Genomic DNA, 22,454 nt, shown 5'->3' on the forward strand with positions numbered 1-22,454 from the left:
AAATCAAAAATTTACCAAACTAGTTTTTATTTGAATTTTTAAAATTTTTGTAAATATAAATAGAAAATTAAAAACGTAAATGTTACCAAACAGTGCCTAAATGTCTATTATAATTATTTTTGTTTAGAATATAATTGTCATTAAATTAATATTTTATTAAATGTATGCATCGAACTAATTAGGTGTGTGATCTTTTAATGGGCAAGGACGCAATATATTAAAACTAAAGAGGCAATGGTGAAATAAATTTTTTTTTTTCTCTTTTCCCATTCTCCGTAAAAACAAAACGGAGTGTCTTATCTTCACCTGTTCAGTTCAGTGTGTTCGTTACTTTTCTCTCTCTCTCTCTCTCTCTTCTCTGTTCTCTCTATAGTTTTCCACCTAGTCTCTCTTGCTCTCGCTCTTCTCTCTCTCTCTCTCTCAACCCAAATCAGAGCTAGACCTGAGTTTAGAGAGAAAAAAAAATTATAGGGAGAGAGAGAGATCGCGGGAAATGCTGGTGAAGCTGGTAGACGGGGGTGGTTTCCGGCGAGCGTAGAAGCTTCAGAGAAAACCCAGTACCCAAAAATGCCAGAACCAGTTCTATCATTCTATGAAGAGAACAACAACCCCAAGAAGAAGAAATCCGAGGACGAAGCTACAGACAGGGAAACCGAGACCACCAAAGCAGTGGTGGTTGTTCCTCCGCCTCCGCCGCTCCCCCTCGTCGGCCGCATCCGATCCCAATCCGCCGCCCGCCGAGTCACACCCACCACCACCACATCCGCCGCGGAGAAACTTCTGGCGAACGGAGATCTGTACACCGGCAGCTTCGCAGGAAACGTGCCTCACGGATCGGGAAAGTATTTGTGGACTGACGGGTGTATGTACGAAGGAGAGTGGAAGAGAGGGAAAGCTTCGGGAAAAGGAAAGTTTTCTTGGCCTTCTGGAGCTACCTTCGAAGGTGAATTCAAGTCGGGTCGTATGGAAGGTCTCGGAACCTTCATCGGATCCGATGGAGACACCTACAGGGGGTCTTGGTCCGCCGATCGGAAACATGGGTACGGCCAAAAACGCTACGCCAACGGCGACTACTACGACGGTTCGTGGCGGCGCAACCTCCAAGACGGGCACGGAAAGTATGTGTGGAAGAATGGGAATGAGTATGTGGGTGAGTGGAAACTGGGTGTGATTAATGGAAGAGGGGTTTTGACTTGGGCGAATGGGAATCGATACGATGGGAATTGGGAAAATGGAGTACCCAAAGGCCATGGAGTTTTTACTTGGTCTGATGGTAGTTGCTATGCTGGTAGTTGGAGCAAAGATACCAACAACAGTGAATTCAAGAACTCGAAACAGGACTACCCATTACAGATTCTCAATGGGACTTTCTATCCTGGAAACAAAGATCAGAAGCAGAACTTGAGTTTCAGTCACAAGATTTCTGCGCCGTTGATGATGGATGAGAACTGTGGAATGGCGAAGAAGAGATCGTCGGTGGATGGGTCGAGGGGGAGCTTGAATGAGAGGGCTTTTCCGAGGATTTGTATTTGGGAATCGGATGGGGAAGCTGGGGATATTACTTGTGATATCATTGATAATGTGGAGGCTTCGATGTTCTATAGGGATGGTACTGGGTTTGACTGTCATGGGATTAGGAAGTTTCAGAGGAGTCCCTGTTGTTTGAATGGTGAGGTGAAGAAACCGGGGCACACGATATCGAAAGGACATAAGAATTATGATTTGATGCTGAATCTCCAACTGGGTATTAGGTAAATTATCGATTGGGTTTGTGGGTTTTTTGATTCATTGCGCGCGCGCGCACACACAAAAAAAGTGTTTTTTTAGTCTATATTATCATTGTGATTGATTAATTATTGGGTTTTGATTTAGCATTGTTGATGATTTGATTAGGTATTCGATTGGGAAGCACGCTTCGATTCTTCGGGACCTGAAGCCTAGCGATTTCGATCCGAATGAGAAATTCTGGACTAGGTTTCCACCAGAAGGATCAAAGCTTACGCCGCCCCATCAATCTGCGGAGTTTCGGTGGAAAGATTATTGTCCTGTGGTGTTCAGGTATTGATTCTTGTGAAATGCTTGACTTTTGAATGTTTCTATCTTAGAATTTGGTTTCCATGGTCGTGATTGGTGATTTGATTATTATTTTTGGGTATTCAGACATTTGAGGGAGTTATTTCAAGTTGATCCTGCGGATTACATGCTTGCTGTTTGTGGAAATGACGCGCTGAGGGAGCTTTCTTCTCCGGGAAAGAGTGGAAGCTTCTTTTATTTGACTCAGGATGATAGGTTTGTGATAAAAACGGTCAAGAAATCAGAAGTCAAGGTTAGTTAAGAAGAGTTTATCTAAAATTGTCAAGATTGCATAAATGAGAAACTGGTTCATCGTTTGTTTCTAGCTTTTACAAAATCAAGTTGAATGAATTTTAGGCGTTGACATTTGGTAAATCTGTGTTCAGGTGCTTATTAAGATGCTTCCAAGTTACTACCAACATGTCTGTCGGTATGAAAACTCACTAGTGACCAAATTCTTCGGTGTCCATTGTGTCAAACCTGTGGGTGGCGTGAAGGTATGTGGTGTGGTATTGGTAATCACATTGTTCTAGTTCTACTGGTTTATTCATGAATGGTAATTTGTCATGCTTCTAATTAAATTCCGTGTGATTGGAAATCAGACCCGATTTATTGTGATGGGAAACCTTTGCTGCTTAGAGTATCGAATCCATAGACGATTTGACCTGAAAGGATCATCTCATGGACGCACGACAAATAAGCCTGAAGGAGAAATTGATGAAACAACTACCCTTAAGGACCTGGATCTCAATTTTGTGTTTCGGCTCCAACGAAACTGGTTCCAAGAACTTATCAAGTTAGTTTTACAGGCTTTAGTTTCTTGGTACATTTTGATTTCTAGATTTTACTTCATTTATTTCATGCTTCCGGAAATTTGCTTATAATATGATTTATTTTTTCACAGGCAAATTGATCGAGATTGTGAGTTCTTGGAAGCTGAGAAAATTATGGATTATAGTCTCTTAGTTGGTCTTCACTTCCGTGATGACAATACTGGTGACAAAATGGGTTTATCACCATTTCTATTGCGTACGGGTAATTAATCATACGACAGTACTCATTGATAGTTAAATTTAGGGGGATGACTGGAATGTTGAATTGAATGTGTTTGGAATTTCAGGAAATAAGGATTCATTTCAAAATGAAAAGTTTATACGTGGCTGTCGATTCCTTGAAGCAGAGCTACAGGACATGGATCGGGTTCTTTCTGGCCGGTATGTTTGTCTTCCTCTTTTGTTCTCTGTCGTTTGAACTGGTCTTGAAGTTATTGCTATAGAATTTGAAACCTTAACCAAAGATACTTGTAGTGGAACGGACTTTTCTGTGTTTCTGAAATACGGATAACCATATCTAAATTATCAAAAGCGCCCAAAAAATTTATGTTCCAACGAACAATTAAGAAAAGACATTGTGGTTGAGTCTTACCTTTCTGATATGAACGGGCATTGATGTCTTCTATAATTTCTTCCTCGAATTTGATCATGTTGGTTTGAATTATTGCAAGTGCTTCGGTTTTCATGACAACATTGTCAAGGCAGTTCAGTAGATAACAGCTGTTTGTGGGGGCATAAAAAGGATATGGTCCTCTTCCCGTCAGTTTTTGAAACTGAGTGTATGTTGTATGCACATATTGTCAAATTGCCATCTGGTCTTCAATTAGCTATGTTCAATGTAAGTCGATAATATAGTCAAATTGATAACACGCTGATTGATAAATTTGAAATGCTCTTCCAATATCTTATGTTCAAAATGGGTCATATTATTACTATGCCATCTCATTGATTAAGGCCACAAGTTGAAGAATTCCATATGGATAGTTTGATCTGTGTTATCTAGGGTTCAATTGAGTCTGCACTCATGCAATGATTATTACTTATTTGGATGAGCAATATGTACTGAATTTCATTTTAAACATGTTCTCTATCAGGAAACCATTGATCAGGTTGGGGGCCAATATGCCCGCAAGGGCAGAGCGGATGACTCGGAGGAGTGACTTTGATCAGTATTCCCCCGGTGGATTTAGCAATTTGACCCCTTCACGCAGTGGCGAAACCTACGAAGTAGTTCTCTACTTTGGGATCATAGACATTTTGCAAGACTACGACATTAGTAAGAAGCTAGAGCACGCATACAAATCCTTACAAGCTGACCCTTCCTCAATCTCAGCTGTCGATCCAAAGCTCTACTCAAAGAGGTTCCGGGATTTCATAGGGCGAATCTTCGTAGAAGACAGGTAGCGGTGGAAGAGAAAAATCAAGAGAATCAAGAGTGTTTGATTGCTCTAGCCTTGCCAAATTGAAGCTTGATTCTCACTCTACCGGAGCAACATGCTTGAATTTATTGAGCTCTTGCTCGGGGGCATTTATTGCAAATATGCGGTGGAGGGAGAGATTGACGATGTGGTGGTGGACATGGGTATATCCCCATTGCTGAATTTTGTTTATCAGCCATGGTGTTGGAGGGGTAAGTTCTTTGTACATTCAAAAGGGGAGGGAAAATTGGATTATGACATCTTTTGTTTTTTTGTTTTTAAATTTTTTCTTTGGTAATCAAGGAATGTGAAGACTTGAAAGATAGGTGTATAGGGAACAGAGCAAAATGTTTCCCAGAAAGAAGATTCAAAATGGGGATGGAGGCTTGGAATAAGCTATATATCAGTGTACAGCTCATACAAAAAGGATGGGATGGGTTATTATATGGAATTGTGAATTTTTTGGGGATATTTGCAAAATTGTTTTACTAAGCTCTCTTTCTTTTACTCACATCTGGTGTATGTAATGGGGTTCAGTCTCTTTCTTTATCTAGGGAAATATATATATATATATATATATAATGAGAGAGAGAGAAAGGGCATTGCTTTTTCTTTTGGTTGCAGTGAAAGAGGGGCATTGGGACAGGGAGGGGAGAGTCAAGCACATGAAAAGGAGAGAAAGCAAAGAGAAAGATGCGCTGGTCTTTGTTGTTTTTGCTCACTTTGTTTACGCTCTCTCCCTCTCTTTTAACTGTAGATGTATTTTTATTTATTTATTTATTAATTTATCAATTTGTTATAAATCCCATTCTTCTTTTGACGAAAACCCACTTCTTCGTCTTAAATTTCTCATATATTTCGTTCAATATCTTGAATTTTTTTGAGGAAAATTATGTTCAAGTGGAAGTGTACAATCCAAGTGTTTAAGCATCTCAATTAATTTTGAAAGGTTAAAATTATTGATCGGATAAATTTTCAATAATTTTTTGAAGTGATTTGAATTCAAAATTTTATATTTAATATTTAAGTCTTTATGGTTTGGCCAATTCTTTGAGGTTTTATTTTACTATTGTATTGACAAATAAGATGACAGTTATAATATAGTATAAAATGTGAAAGTAGTAGCATTGTTGTTTGTTAGTAAGAATTATTTGAAATAATTACAATTTTTTGTGTCTAAATGAATTTGTGGTGTATATAAAAATTGTGACATGATATACAGTTTGAACTTGTATAAAAGTGTAATTATTGTATTTTTTTACTTAAAACATAGTTGTTACAATTTTTTTTTAATATCTTAAAATGTTCATATGAATATGATTATTGGTGTTTTAGAATATATATAAAAATAAGGATTTTTGAATCCTTTATATACCATCCACATGCCAAAAGTTAAATGAAGAAGGGGGGGGGGGGGGGAATTTAGACCATTGACCCAAATTTGGTCCCCTAGGGAATCCACTGCCACGTGGAAAAACCCAAATCCCAATTTTGTTTTAGCATCATTCCACATAAGTTGGGAGAGGGGCAATATAGTCAATTCATGGTGAAGTTTGGGAGGAGGGGCAATATAGTCAATTCAGTGAGGCAATGGAGTCTTTGGATTCGTGTAAGGTGTTTGTGTGTGTGGGTGTGTATGTGGGTGGATGTTACCGCAGAGGTCAAAGGGTCCTTGTGGCAATGGAATGGCATTGGCAGGAGGAAGTAGTCCCTCCCTAGGGTTTTGGGTGGGGTTGGGGGGCTCTTATTAGAGTGTGACTGGATTTGGAATGCAGAGGCGGTTGCCCTCTTTTTTGACCTGTTTGGGACTTTGTTGTTGTGTCTGCTGGCTCAGACCCAAACCAAAGCACGGGTCTGTGTCAGCTCACCCCCTGCGTGTGTGCGTCTGTCCACCACTGGTTTGGATCCATGCTCTGAAAAAATTATTAATTGGTTTTGGAATACACGTCATTATGTGCGGTTTAGTGCAACTTATTATAAATAAATCTAAAGGTAGTTGATATTGTGGTTAAAATTATGGGTTTAAGTTTTAAGGTCACAAGTTTAATTCCCTCTCTCTTAGGCCAATCTCCTGAGCGAAACATAGTTGGTTAGGAGATTAGACCTTAAGTTGTCTAATCAGCATTTGGTGTGGGTTCAATACTCTCCCGTTGTGCGAGTCCTGACTTAAGCGGACCTTGTCTTGGGAGGTTGGGACATGTTCTCAGGTTATAGTCTCCTCACTCGGAACGGCTAACAGGACACCTTGGTGATCTTTGCAAGGGGCGCTGCCTTGGATCTGCGAGAGGGTAGTAAGGATTTTCCTGTTAAAAAAAAAAAACTTATTATAAATTAATAATTAATAATTAAAAAGTAAAATTTAAAAGTATTCCTTCTTTAATTTTTAAATAATTAGTTTTTTTCAATTTATTTAAGTTATTTCTGCTTAAAAAGCTGTAGTAGAAGCTGCACCAAACAGTCTGACACAGATTCTAAAATTAAAATAAGGTATAATCATCCCTATAATCCACACCAAACCCCCTATATCCTAGACCAATTAAAAATCTCTATGTTTCTTTGTATTTTTTAATTATTCAATATAAAATTATGAGTCTTACTTTTTTTATTAATCAAAATATATTTGAAATACAACATGACCGTATCTCAAGATCAATGAATAGCTTCTCCATGCTGTGAGCTCAAGTCAAGCCCACTTCCACTGTTTTGAGATTATTCAAACTGTTTATTTTTTAAAAAACATAGCAATGCTATATCTCTTTTCAAAATCTTTCGAATAAGATGACAAGACAAAATGTATGTAAGAAGAGTTTTGAGAAAGTAATTAGAATTTGGTTTAACTTTCCAACTTTTGTTTGCCGCATCACTCCGAGAGATTTGTAGGGAAAAATTACGTGGACGAATCATTTTTCTTAAGAAAATATTTAGACTTAGTTTGGCATAATCTTAAAAAGTCAAAAAGTCATTATCCTATTTAAGTCACATTATCTTATTTAAGTCATATTACCTCTTTACCACATCACTTCAAACTCAATCCATACCCAATCCATATTTCATAAAAAGTCAAAAAGTACACTTATTTAATTTATCCCAAACAACCCGAGATCTATTTATGAAATTTTGAATCAATAGGTCCAAAGCTTAACGGCCAAAAGGATACTTATGCGTTTAAAATTTACCTATTTGTTTATCTGTTTAAATATCATCTACATGTATACATGTCACCTATTTACCTAACTAATTGTCCAAATGTCACCTAACTGTATATGTGTCATTTATCTATTTAACTATTTGTCCAATGTCATGTATTTGTCCACTTCACCATCGTTAGTTGTTTTTGCCGGCCACTATCCAACCATTGATGATTTTTTTGAACAATTTTTTTGGTGCCGACAACTTCTCAACATCGTGTGTACTTATTACCAAAAATAAAAAAATATATCTTAGATCAAATAACATATAATCCAAATGTACTTTTCACTAATTAACTCACTTTAAAAATAAATTATTCATATAAAATATTGGATAAATTACAAATATACCATCTGAGATTTACTTAAAATACAAATTGCTCTTCGCAGTTTGGAAAATTACATATACCTCCCTGTCATAATTTTTAATTTGAAAGAATTAATTGAAAAAGTGAAAATTTTAACTGTTCACCTATACAATAATAAAATTATTTGAATTATTAATTGAAATAAAATTTTAACATTATTAAAAACTGTTAATTAATTTGATAATTTATTAATAAAATGACTTATTTGTTATGAATTAGAAACCTTAGTGGCCATAATATAATTTCTAGAACCATAGAGGGTAATTTATAATTTAAGTAAATCTCAGGGGGTGTGTTTGTAATTTATCCTAAAATATTAAAGGGATATTTACCAATAAATTTCATCTTACAAGCAAGTACTTCAATTAATCTCAAGTTTTTTTCTATTGATAGGGGAGAGTTTCATTTCGTGTTGTCCTATTTTCGATTTCGGTAGTGTTTTAGTGGATGACTATACTCTTTTATTAATGTGACAGGTATGATATGACATTTCAACGTGGCAGGTATGATGTGATACTCTAAAAAAATTAAAAATTTCTTATTATACTTTTTCTAAATGTGACATGTGACACTTTAAAAAAAATAAAAACTCTTTAGTGTACTTTTCCCAAATGTAACATGTTACATTCCAACATGGCGGATATGATGTGATACTCCAAAAAATTTCTTAGTATACTTTTCTTAAATATAATAATGTGACAGATATGATGTAACAACTAAAAACTACTTAATGTATTTTTTTTCAAGTGTGACGATATGGTGAGTACGGTGTGACACTAAAAAAAAAACTAAAAATTTTTTAGTGTACTTTTTTTATAAGTGACGATGTAGTTGGTATGGTGTGATACTTCAAAAAAAACTAAAAACTCTTTAGTGTACTTTTCCCAAATATAACATGTAACACTTTAACGTGGCGGGTATGATGTAATATTCTAAAAAAACAACATGTGATACTCAAAAAAACTAAAAACTTCTTAATGACAACATGGTGGGTATGATGTAGCAATCAAAAAAATTAAAAATTTATTAGTGTGCTTTTTTTAAATATGACATTCTAACGTAACAAGTATGGTATGATATTAAAAAGTTTCTTAGTAAATTTTTTTCAAATGTGACACTATTGTGGTGGACAAATGAGTCATTACACATCTAAATAAATAAATTAAATAGATCACAAAAAAAAAAAGAAAAAGATTATATGAATCATAAATTCAAAATATAAAATTTATTGATCAATCTCCTATAAAACTGATATTATATTTTTTTTAATATTTGAAAAATAAATATAATATACCAATCTTATAAAATAAATAATTTAAATTATTTCGACCGACTCAAAAAGTGGACCTCACCGTTGCTCACTTAAGGGGCACAGTTGATGCCCCAAACCCGTCCACCACCACACAGGTAGTATTATTTAGACAGTGACCGGGTGCCTGGCTGTCCCTTGCTCTGCTATATATTCTTATTGATGTAATGCAGAGTTTGCCTTTGAGATAGGACAATCTAATCCGTGCAATTTTAACCTTGTATTTGTAGCCAAAAATACACATTCCATTTATTATTTTCTCATATTCTTAGACAACTATATAGTAGAATTACAAATTTGACAATCAAATTAAAAAAATTATATCAAAACAATTAATCCATTAGGTAAAAATGATAACATAAATTTTATAAAAAAAAAAACATATATTTAGAAATCCTATATGCTTTAGGTAACTTGTGTATTTTTCTGTAATTAAATCTTTTTATCCACAAATATATTTTTTTAACTTTTCAAATATATTTAGTGGTGGCGAAAAGTAGGAGGAAAAAAAAACACAAGTAGAAATTTTAAGGAAAGCAAAGATAAATTAATAGACTAAACTAAGGTTAATCCACCTCGTAAGTTACTTAGGACCAAAACCAAACAACAAAAATCCACTTCCAAATTTTGTCATGACCAAAACCAATCAACCGATGACTATTGTTGATTTACACTTCTGAGGAATATAATTAGTAGGTTTTGTTTTGCTCGAAACAGTATATTTAGAAAATTGAAAAAATAAATTTTAGATACAAATTTAATTAGAAAAAAATACGCAAGTTACCGAAAATGTTTGGGATTCCTGAAATAAAGCTTGGTGCAAAATTGAACAAGATTTCTAATAGACTTTGAATTATGTAACAGGTAGTCAATGATAGACTGCCACATGGTTTGGACATTGTTAGGTTCTACATAACGGGTTGACGGAAAACTGTATTCAATTAAAATTGAAGAGTGTAATGTTAGAAATCCGTTAAAATGTCACTTTTAAATTTGTCCATACTGACGTGAGAGGAGATTGAATCTTAATTATAGTTGATCCTTAAACCAATCAATAACTGACATACAACTGTTCACTTCATTGACAGTTGATATTTGAGGTGGCTTTTGTTGATATGAATATTTCACAGTGAAGCATTCAGACAATGATCGTGGAGAATTTATTTCCTTCACAAGATAAATTTATAGATTTTAATGCCAAGATAGAGAGAATTCATTTCCTTTTATGATGCTTTCAATTATATAGAGTAGAACCCTTACTATGGCTATATAGTTGTTGTTCTTGACACATTCACGTGTTTTTGTACAAAATAAGTGTGCAATTGCTATCAACTAGTTTCATACAAGATTGCATTGTCTTCCTTTTCTTTTCTCGTGACAGAATTGATGATGTACTTATGAGAAACCATGCACAAACGCACAAATACATGTGAACAAGGATGCAACATGGGCAGATATTCAGTTGGGGTTAAGAGGTTGTTCAGACCTTATTTGAATTGTATTTAGAGTTGTTCATGTTTTACTTGAGCATCACAAATTAAACCCTGATTAGGCCCAAATTGACTGCATTGTCCACAATTTTTTGCCAGTCAGGCTGGTTAATTTTATTGAAGTTGGACCCTAGTAATATATATATTTTGATGAGATTATTAATAACATTAAAATAAATAATTTATATGATAGAAGAGAGACAAAGTGGAGAGATGTGAATCAAGGAAACGATACCGTGTTCCAGTGGTCTTTGTCATTTTTAGGTGAGAGAAAAAAAAAAAAAAAAAAGAAGATAAAAAGATTATATATATGAATGCCTAATAATTTATCTCTCTCTCTATATATATATATAATTTGAGTTTTGAATTGCTTAAATTACTTCAAACTTAACTCAAATTTAAATTAAATCTTTGAATTTCTTCTTAAGTCTAAGCCAAATTTAAAAATATAGTCCAAACTTTAAAAAGATTTAAATTGTTCAGGTTGAATCCGCCTAATTACATTTGCATCCATGCAAATAAACAAAGCAAAGCAACCATGGCAAGTTAACAAAAAACTTCACAATTTGAATTTAGGATTTTTAAATTTCAAAATATAATCACTCAAAAAAGAAATCAATTCATAGTTACTTGCTGAGCATGTAGGACATGAGGGTACTCTGTCCTACAGTCATAATAGTAGACCTTCCTTGCATAGGCTCCCTTCTTTTACATGGTAGGTAGGTGTTGCATTGCACGCCTTAAAATAGCACGGAGATACCAAAAGACAGAGATAACAAGAGAGGCTTGTCTCTCCCGTTCAGATTTTTTTTGGTGTTATCAAATTCGTTTATTTTTAAAACTTATGACATAGATCCAATAATAGTAATTATATGATAAAAAAATAAATAATTAAAATTATTAAAATGAAATTTATGATAGACAGATTGACTCGAATTGCATTTTTTAAATTTATTTTATGGAATTTAGAAAATCCCATCCCTTAACATGGTTTGCTTTTAGAGGTAGAAGTTGAGATTAAACCCTATTAAAATAGTATACGTAGGGCATGTTTGATTGACAATATTAGAACATGAGATTGAGATTATTAATCCGTGGACTTAATAATCCTGTATTTGTCTTGAAATTTTGTTTTAAGATTATTAATCTAATGGATAATTAATCCAACAAATTTGTAGAATTATTAATAATGGGATAGGGGTGAAATTATATATCATGAGTTGGGAAATGAAATAAAAAGACTTTTTTACCCATAACTAAAAATTAAAACACTTATTATTTTTATATAATTTTATAATTTAGAAGGCTAAAAATAATTTTTAAAAGTTAAAAAATATTTTTTGATATTTATTTTATCAAATTAGTTTATATTTTAAAAAAAATTAAAAAACAAACCAAACATGGCTTTGTATTTTGTATTTTTATTTTGCTTTTATTTATTTATTTATATTTTTTTTCAAAACCACATTTATGAAATTTTTTTGATAAAGTAAAGACTGTGAAGAAACATTAATGGAGGATAAGATAGAAAAGAAGATAAATATAGTTGTAATCCTATATTCATACGTTTTCTTATCCAATGTGAATCAAACAATGGATAGAGGGATAATTTATTCTACTAATCCAATTGGATAATAAATACTATACTAATTTGATAGGATTATTAATACTTTCATTATTAGTCTTGTGAATCAAACATGGTCTTATTGTCTTTTTTTTTTTTTAGATGATATTATCTCTCCATTTTTCTATACATTTTTTTTATAAAAAATCAAAAAATTATTAAAATAATTTATTCTCAAACAACCCTAATAGTGAGGTAGGACTCACAAATATCATGTTTATTTTGAAAAATTGTCATGAATTAACAATCTTATGGCACTATGAAACCCCTCCAATGACGGACTAGCAATTCTATGGGGAAATTGTAATAAAATCTAATTCCATGAGATTGGAAGCAAAAGACCATTTTACCCCGTACTTCCACTACAAGAAATCAAGGTTTTAAAGACAAAATTTTAGGAACAAAAATTTTTTGTCTATAAAACCTATATTTTTAAGGACAAAATAAAGGACTTTAAAAAAAGAAATACTTAATCATATTATTTTATTTTTAAAACGAAGCTATTTGGTTGCAAAAGAGTTAATGACTTTTTGCAGACCTCTTTAGTTGGTTGCCAATAAACCTAACTCATACATTTTTTTATTATATTTTCACTCTTTGCACAATTATAATCGGGATTTCATTTCCTCTTCAGACCCCTCTCTTTCTCTCTCTCTCTCTCTCTCTCTCTCTCTCTCATCCCTAATTTCATTGTTGATTTCATCCCTGCTCTTAGAGACTCTGATCGGTGGTTTGTGGATTTCGTCCCCGACAGTTTCGATCCCTAATCTGATCTCTCTTAACAGCTATTTCAGCTATTTCAATCACAGGTTTGATCGATTAATCGATTATTTGTTTGAGCTAAAATTTATACGAAATTGATGATGTTTTTATGTCTTCGATTCATTCATTTTTAGACGAACAATCGTCGTTTGTTGATGTTTTTTCTGCTTCTCACAGTTCAAATTTCTTTTTGTTTGTTTCGGCATGAAATTGATTCAAGAGATTGTGTTTCTTCAGTTTGTTTGCTCGGAACTTGTATTGTTTGGTTTCAATTTATACTTGAATTTGGTTTTTCGAACATTAGGATCTATTATTGTAACATTGATCTGTGGTTTTTTTTTTTTTCTAATTATCTCATAACATTGATCCATTATTGAAATTTTATGAAACAATTTTGGCTCGTAATTTCGAATGAGATCATAACTAGTGTTTACATGCTTTGATGAAGAAGATATGCTATTAATAATTATTTTAGTTCTGATATATTAGGAACTACCATATTAGTGTATACAAGAGTTATATCCTTCTCTCTTCAGGGTATTTTGTGACTGTAATCAAATTCAGTCCTATGCTTATTTGCTATGATGAATATGCTCTGAAATTTGTTGTTCCACGAATATAATAAGATCATAATCTAAACTGTTCCAAGGTTTGTTTTTAAACCTGGGAGTTTCCAAGAGAATGCTTTTTAGTGAGCTCATATAGTTATGGTGCTGAAAGAGAAAAGTAACATTTTAAGTAGTAATTTTCATGATTCCTCAAAAAAAAAAAAAAAAAAAAAAAAGAGTTGTAATTTTCAAATATTTCTTTTCATGTGTGCAAAGGCTTTGATAAGTAGTTTGGAAGTAAACTGAATAAAAGAATTGAGAATGCCCATCAATTGCCTTAAAATATAACAGTCATGATGATGAAGGTTTATTCTCTCCCTCTTTACATCTCCCCTTCTCATTGCTATTGCATATTTTAGTGGTATGATCATTAATTTCATTTTTATTGTTCCTTTTTCCTTCCTTATTTTACAACCTTTTGTTGTCACTAGAGTGATTCTTATAGTTTAGGAGGGAACTAGAACTTAAGGTAAAACAGGGCAAACACAGGAGCACACATTTATGTGGTCTGGCTTAAAGCTTATGTCAACGAGTGAAAAATGACAGTGTTTATTGACTCCAATTAGCTTAGATGAACACCTAATGGAATTTAGTAAGTCACATTTATGTAATATGCTTTTTAAGCATTTGCTTCAACTATGAGCATCTCATATTTGCCTCTTTGGATCAAAACTCATTCACAAAAGGTTTAAAAGAACAAAAATTGCGGGTTAAAAATATTAATGTTTTTCACTTTCAGAGATTGAAAATTGGCAACTACATTGCTCGAGGCAAAATGTAATATGAAAACTAGTCTTACCTTTCATGATATGCATATAACAAACTCACTGCTACTATTAGCTCCATCAGTGACAAAACCCCATTCATTTAGATACAATGTATGCATGTTTTACAAATCAAAACAACCTTGTCCCTCGCTAATTAAATACATCGGTGCAGACAGTTAGCCATCTTTGCTTGTCATCCCCCACAAAGGAAAACAAAGAAAGTTTTGCAACTTGCGTAGGCCAACATACAAACTGACACACTTCACCTCTTCACCTTTCTATGGAAATGAAGTAATATTGAAGGAAACCTTCAAAAACTAGGATTAATTGAAGGCCCAAAATTGTTTCAGGTTTCGATTATGAAGTCTACCTCGTAATATAGATGATACGAGGATTAATTGAGCGTGTAATTTATTCTTCTTTGTATTATTATTTATATGCTCTTTACATATTGTTGATTTATACATGTATCTTCTTGGATTTAGCTCTCATAAAACGATAGTAATCACTTTGCTTGGTTAGAGTTTTTCAAAAGCAAGGGTTTAGGACTACCAATGATCTATCTACCTAAATATCTAAAATCAAGATTTATCCATTTAGAATTTTTTGAGGGGGTGATTGTGTGGTGAATTAGGGATTGTCACTAGGCAATTTGCCCCACAAAATGTGCCATCGTGGACTGATATTAGTGAAGAGGATAAAGAAACATTGGTTGCATACCTTCAGGTAAGTGGTACAATTACTGAGATTTAGATTTCTTCTTTGCAAATTATTTTCTGGATAATTATTTTCCCAGTAAATTTCCTCTTCCCACATTATTTCATCAAGCATTTTGATAGCACTATTTGTACCATTTATTTGTTTTTGGCACAATAATTAACACGCACCATAAACAACTTTGAGGGAAGATTTTAATGTGCTTTAATTTTTTCTTGTTTGGTATGACAGGAAGGTTTTAAGTTTACCAATGAACCCTATGCTATCGAATCTATCCTCAATTTGATGCACGACCGGTATAAGAGCTATCGCCATGACCTACGACAACGCTTTAGAAGTTTCCCTACAATGGAATCTGCCCTTGCGGATCCACCCGAAAACATGGAAAAAGAGACGTGGAAGTTTTTGTGCGAAAAGTGGTCTGACAAGGACTATAAGGTAACGTTGTCAATCTTGTCTCATTTTCTGTCAAACATGATGGTTTAAATATGAAGTGCCCTAAGGTCCGTGTCATAATATGCTATGGTATGAACAGTAATTGTGTTCCTATTAGAAGTTAAATGCCGAGTTTGATGTAAAATACACATTAACTTGCAGAATGCTTGTGAATTTGTTGAATCTTTAAACAAGGAATTTCTGAAAGACTACTTTACGCATTAAGAAAAATATGCATATTTTATTTTTGTGACTATATGATTTATTATGATTGGCATGCAAAAGTTTGATTGTTGATTTTTAACTTGTGAGAGAGAGAATTAGATTTTTGTATTTTTACTTATGTTGTACAACAAACCAAACTAGCTTCACTCATTAAACTTCAAGGCTCTATAAACTCAAAAAAAAAAAAAAAAGTGCATACTTTGAGCATAGGTCCAAATATACAACTTGACTTTCTGTGCAGAGCTGAACTGAGTCTCAACCGACCAAAGTTCCCAACTACTAAGTTGCTAACCTGATGCATTATCTATTGAGGTCCATGTTTCACAAATCCAACTTTACATCTTACTTTTCCTCTTGCTTGATTTACACTAGATCTGTTTCAATCTACAACAGACCTTTCCAGTGTTGGAATAACATGGCAGGATTTAAACTTGACATTTTCAACCTTTTCTTTAGCTGGAATTCTCAAACGTTAAATGGGTTTCTGAAATTTGTAACTAGACTAGTTGTTGAATGGAAAGGGAATGCAGTGTAAAAAATTGTTGTTCCAATTGATATTGTGTGCTGTTGTTGATGGTGTGAGCATACCATAGGCCTACTGGGAATTATGCTGGGCACAAAGATGGCATAGGATCACCAAGGTTGGAGAGTAAGAGACCTAAGGCAACCATACTGGAGAGAGAGAGAGAGAGAGAGAGAGAGAGAGAGAGAGAGAGTAGCAGTGAGGGTAAAGCCTCGCATAGGGAGAATGACCTCTTAAATGAGATACACCAAACTGGTATGTGGTATATCTCCAATTCTATATTTCTTGTAGATGAGAAATGTTTAATAATAAAAGAAACACTTTGTACTCTGACTTATGCATTTAATAATAGGTGAGATGTGGCAAAAATAAGTTGAATCGGGAGAAGTTGAAAGTCCTCCACACTGCTGGCTCAAAGGCCTTCAGAAAAGTGCAATATGATGAGGTATTAATTATAGAATCTATAATTTATGTTTTGTAATTGTAATTGAACAACATAATCTATATTGAGGTTTAATGTGTGCTATAAATGGCACAGCGAGACCGTGCCACTGGAGAGGAACTTGGACTTGTTGAGTTGTACAAAAAGACGCATTTTAGTGAGAAAAAAGAGGCATGGGTGCATGCTGATGCTGAGATTAGACATGTAAGACATCAATCTTTATGTACTTCATATCCTTAATAAAATGTGGATAGATACTTAATTTTATCTCAACTAATGAATATTGTAGTACAAGCTTGAAAAGCAGCAAGAGAAAGCTATTGAAGAAGGATCTTGCCCGATATCTGATGAGCAACTTTCTATTGAGGTATTTGGACAAAAAGTTGGCTACATACGCTGCTTAGGGCGTGGTCGAAAACCAAGTACAACATTGTTATCCCAGATAGGCAACCCAAGAGGGGGGGTGAATTGGGTTATTAAAAAATTTCACAATATTAAAAATAACACAATATTCAGAATTTTAATAAATAAAAAAAAACAGAATAATAATTATCAATATAAAAGTAGAAGAGATAGAGAGAGAAAATCAAACACTGTGATTTATAGTGGTTCGGCACGCCAGGCCTACGTCCACTCCCCAAGGAACCTCCTTGAGAATTTCTTTACTATCAATTGAATAAATACACCACCAAGCTTGTGGATTTGGCACAGGACTTACTCTTATCTATTGAGCCTCACTCAACAATAAATGCCTTACCCTTACAAAATCTCTCACAAAAATAAGGAATAAGAATAAGTGGTAATTGAACCCACTTTTACAATAATTCTCTCACAAAGAGTAGATATGAAAGTGTAAGAACAAAAACTAGACTTAGATCTGAAAGTGAAAGAGCAGAATACTCAGAATTTTGGAGCTCACAGAAATATTTTCTCTTCAAGTTCTTGATGTTTTTCTCCACATCCAACACCTCTATTTATACACAAAAATATACCCGTTGGACGCTCCTTGCTGACGTCATGGCTTACATAAGCACGCTCCTGACGTCATCGCTTACATAAGCACGCTCCTGATGTCATCGCTTACATAAGCACGCTCCTGATGTCATCGCTTACATAAGCACGCTCTTGATGTCATTGCTTACATAAGCACACTCCTTAAATTTTGAATAGTCAACAAAAGATAAAAAATAAGACTGATTTTTTTCTTTTTGTTATTTCAAACATGGAGCCACCATTTTTGTAGACAATTTAATACAAAGTTCACAACTTTCAAACAAATAATTTTCTCCATCTAGTTTATAATATATATATATATATATATACACATATATATATAACTCCATCTTTTTCTTCTTGTTTGATTATAATATGATATAATCAATGTAATGTAAAAAATTTAATAGCGCACGTGATGTATTCTGCATATAATGCTATATAAGTTCTGATCAAAATTTTGCATACAGAAAAATCTCTATAAATAATATTTATGATGGATCTGAAAATATATGTCATCTTTAAAATATTGTATATGTTGTAAAGATTTTAAACTAAATGTATTTTACCACTCCATATTAATTTTGTCAAAATAAGACAACCCATAAATATCAAATTTGTCAAAATAATACAACCAATCAATCATTTTTGTCAAAATTAATCAATTTGTCAAAAGATGAATAGTAATTAACCCTATTTTTCAAAAAGTGAATAGTAAAGTTTTTTTTTGAAAATATTTAAAATAATCATTTTTGTCAAAATAATATAATTAATCGATTTGTCAAAAGATGAATAGTAATTAACCCTATTTTTCAAAAAGTGAATAGTAAAGTTTTTGAAAATATTTAAAATAATATTTAACATATATATTTTAAAAAGATAATATTATTTTATTTAAATAATATTTAACAAATATATATATTTTTTAAAAAGATAATAATTTGTGTCAAATAATATGTATATTAACTAATATATTTTAGACATCATCAAAATTAAATAATATGATTAACAATCTCCCCCTTTTTGATGATGGCAATATATGTATGGATTTGACACAAAATAAATTTGACAAAATATTTGACAACCCTGCGACATATAATTTTCAAAATCATATTTTTTCTCCCCCTTTGACATCATCAAAATAAAGATGAAGATAAGAAACAAACACAAGGGATACAATAATCTGGGGGGCCAACAATAAAATAAGGGGCCGGCTGTCTTGTCGGAATCATTGTGGGGATTTTGTAGCATCTCGAGCGCAGGAAGTAGGGACAAACAAAAGATTTGAGCAGATATAGCAGATATGCATCGAGGAATGGAGCAATGGAGTGTATAAAAAGTGACACAGATCAGAAGCAAAGATACGAAATCATCAAGTGTTTGAGAGAAAAATTTGTTTTAGCTCATTTTATAATCATGTCATTCCTTACCTTGTCTATCAATGAGTCGGACCTGCATGAGGTGCCTGTAATGCAAGCAAATGAGAGAGTACCAGTGACGCAGGCACATGCTATGCCTGTAAATGAGGGTTCTAGTGGTATTGGCAATCGAAATGATTTCGATGCTATTAATCACACTATGGCTCTTAGTACACAGGCCATGACTGCAGTTTCCAATATGGCGCGACGATTACAAGCAAGAGTACAAGAAAATCAGCAATGGAGAGATGAGGTGTGCTTGTTAAAACAACAAGTAGTGAATATATGTAAGGAGAAGAAAGAGCTGAAAAGAAAAAATGCACAGTTGGAGAATGCAGTGCAGTATTATGCAACGGTGATAATGCCAAGACTCACAGAAATCGAAAACAGAGAGAGGCATGTAACAGAGGCTCATGAAAAATTGTTGAGAGAAGTGAAAAAGAAAAAATCTGTGAAACCTTCTGAAAATTTACCTGTAATCGAGTAATATTTTCTTTTTCTGAAATAAAATTGTGAGCATTTCTTCCTTTATGTATTTATTATTATTATTATTATTATTTTTTTTTTTTTAAATTTTGACTTTGCACAAAAAAATTGTTTGTTGGTGCAGATAAGGAGTATGGCAGATAAGAAAAAAAATGTATATATATACTCCCCCTAAAATTATGCACAGAATATACACATGCCCTTTTTTTTTTATATATATATATATATTTTTATAATGATTGTTAATCTCAAAATATGAGTCTCCCCCTGAATTAATGCACTAGAAATTTCATAAAATTGAAGAAATAGATTACCAATCTATGATACCAAAGGCCCTTAAGATCTGGCCATAAACAACTACACCAAGTGCACTAGCATAAAAGGAGAAAATAAAAATAAAAACAAATACTTCAATCAAGGTAGAAGCAACCAATATTAAATCCAAGAGAATTTGGAGCACATATAACAAGAAAAAAAATACAACACAGTGCAATAATAATTTTAACATGTTGATCGGTGATGACCTTGATGATCGGAAGAAATAGAGAAGATTGGGTAGATCGGTGGCAATTTGTGTAGATCGGCAATGGATCTTGATGGATCTGTCACGGATCTTGGTGGATCGGCGATGGAACTTGATGGATCGGCAAAGATGGTGATGCAGATTTTTGGGTAGAGAAGTGATGGAGTTTTGTGGATTGGTGAGGGATTTGGGTGGATGATAGTAGTGATGAAAGTGATGGATGATTTTGTGGATGGTGGAGATGGTTGTAGATGATGGTGAATATGGATATGGAGTCGGCTGAGGAAGAAGGAGAGAGCGAGAGACCAAGAGAAAGAGAAAAAGAGAGAGTAAGGAAGAGAGTGGGTGAGAGATAGGGACGGAACGGGAGAGAGAGAGAAAAAATTATATATATAAATATATGTATATTATTATTGTTATTAATTTTTTTTTTATAATAATAATAATAATTACAATATTTATTTTATTTAATTATTAAAAAATTATTTTTTAATATACACATTATATTGGAGTATTCATCATACCAAGTTCTGTTCTAATATAACAAAATTGTTCTTCATTTAGAGGCTTGGTAAATATGTCAGCTAATTGACAATTTGTAGGCACAAATTCGAGTTCAATGTCACCTTTGAGTACATGATCTCTCAGAAAATGATGCCTTATTTCAATGTGTTTAGTGCGTGAGTGCTGAATAGGATTTTTTGAAAGGTTAATGGCACTTGTGTTGTCACATTTTATAGGAATATGATCATAGTGAAGTCCAAAATCTTGAAGTTGTTGTTTCATCCAAAGCAATTGTGCACAACACCCAGCGGCGGCAATGTATTCTGCTTCAGCAGTTGACAAAGCCACTGAGTTTTGTTTTTTGCAAAACCAAGAGGTGAGTGAGTGTCCAAGAAAATGACAAGTGCCACTAGTGCTTTTTCGGTCAAGTCTACATCCCGCAAAGTCGGCATCTGAGTAACCAAAAAGTTCAAAGGTGGTTCCCTTAGGATACCATAATCCCAAATTTTGAGTGCCGACAAGATATCTGAAAATGCGTTTGACTGCGATGATGTGTGACTCTTTCGGTGCGGATTGAAAACGTGCACACATACAAACACTAAACATTATGTCGGGCCTACTTGCAGTAAGATAAAGTAAAGAACCAATCATACCTCGATATTTCTTCTCATCTACGGGTTTACCTTGCTCATCTTTGTCGATTTTTATCGATGTGCTCATTGGAGTTGCTGCAGGCTTTGATGATTCCATTTCAAACCTTTTGAGTAGATCTTTGATATATTTCGTTTGATTTAAATGGATTCCATCATTAGTTTGTTTAATTTGTAGACCAAGGAAGTAATTTAATTCCCCCATCATACTCATTTCAAACTCACCCTGCATGTCTTTAGCAAACTCTTTGCACAAATTTTCATTAGTAGCACCAAAAATGATATCATCAACATAAATTTGAACGATTAGCATATCTTCCTTTTTGATTTTTATAAAAAGTGTTGTATCAATTTTTCCTCTACAAAAACCTTTGTCAAGTAGAAAATTACTCAATCTTTCATACCATGCTCTAGGAGCTTGTTTTAAGCCATATAAGGCTTTTGAAAGTTTGAAAACATGATCCGGGTATTTATGATTTTCAAAACCGGGAGGTTGTTCAACATAGACTTCCTCCGAAATGTACCCATTTAAAAAAGCACTTTTAACATCCATTTGATATAATTTAAAATCTTTAAAACACGCAAAAGCAAGTAACATTCTAATAGCTTCAAGTCTAGCAACTGGTGCAAAAGTTTCATCAAAATCAATTCCCTCTTCTTGATTATAGCCTTGAGCTACTAATCTAGCTTTATTTCTAGTAACAACTCCAGATTCGTCCATTTTATTTCGAAAAACCCATTTTGTACCAATAACTGGATGATCCTTAGGTCGAGGGGTCAAAAACCAAACTTCATTTCTTTCAAATTGATTTAATTCTTCTTGCATTGCTAAAATCCAGTTTTCATCATTTTCAGCTTCTAAAAATGATTTTGGTTCAATTTGTGAAACAAATGCCAAGTTACCACAAATATTTCTAACAGAGGAACGAGTTTTTATACCTTCCGCCGCATCACCTATGATGAGGTCTTTGGGGTGGCCATGAGCATACTTCCATTCTTTTGGTAGATTTGAGTCATTTTCTGGAAGAGCATATATTTCTTGAAGATTCTCCATTGTCATTTCTTCGTCATGTTTGCGTAATGGATTTTCTTCATTTT

General features: G+C 33.4%; 2 protein-coding genes across 2 annotated transcripts; both read left to right on the plus strand.

Moving 5' to 3' along the window:
- The first annotated feature begins 247 nt into the window (after positions 1 to 247).
- Positions 248 to 4,816, plus strand: LOC114315252 (phosphatidylinositol 4-phosphate 5-kinase 1-like). Its single transcript, XM_082874721.1, has 8 exons — positions 248 to 1,751; positions 1,894 to 2,058; positions 2,161 to 2,326; positions 2,460 to 2,570; positions 2,676 to 2,869; positions 2,978 to 3,108; positions 3,194 to 3,287; positions 4,001 to 4,816. Exons 1-8 carry the CDS (start codon positions 568 to 570, stop codon positions 4,308 to 4,310), a joined length of 2,355 nt encoding a protein of 784 aa, XP_082730847.1. The 5' UTR covers positions 248 to 567; the 3' UTR covers positions 4,311 to 4,816.
- Positions 4,817 to 12,839: 8,023 nt separating this feature from the next.
- Positions 12,840 to 20,355, plus strand: LOC114308016 (uncharacterized). Its single transcript, XM_082876428.1, has 6 exons — positions 12,840 to 13,112; positions 15,389 to 15,595; positions 16,693 to 16,785; positions 16,879 to 16,986; positions 17,072 to 17,214; positions 20,259 to 20,355. The coding sequence occupies exons 2-6, from the start codon at positions 15,443 to 15,445 to the stop codon at positions 20,353 to 20,355; spliced, it is 594 nt and encodes a 197-aa protein (XP_082732554.1). The 5' UTR covers positions 12,840 to 13,112; positions 15,389 to 15,442.
- The last annotated feature ends 2,099 nt before the right edge of the window (positions 20,356 to 22,454 follow it).

The sequence above is a fragment of the Camellia sinensis genome, chromosome 6 (assembly GCF_055761805.1).
Source record: "Camellia sinensis isolate YWXY chromosome 6, ASM5576180v1, whole genome shotgun sequence".
Taxonomy (NCBI): Eukaryota; Viridiplantae; Streptophyta; class Magnoliopsida; order Ericales; family Theaceae; genus Camellia; species Camellia sinensis.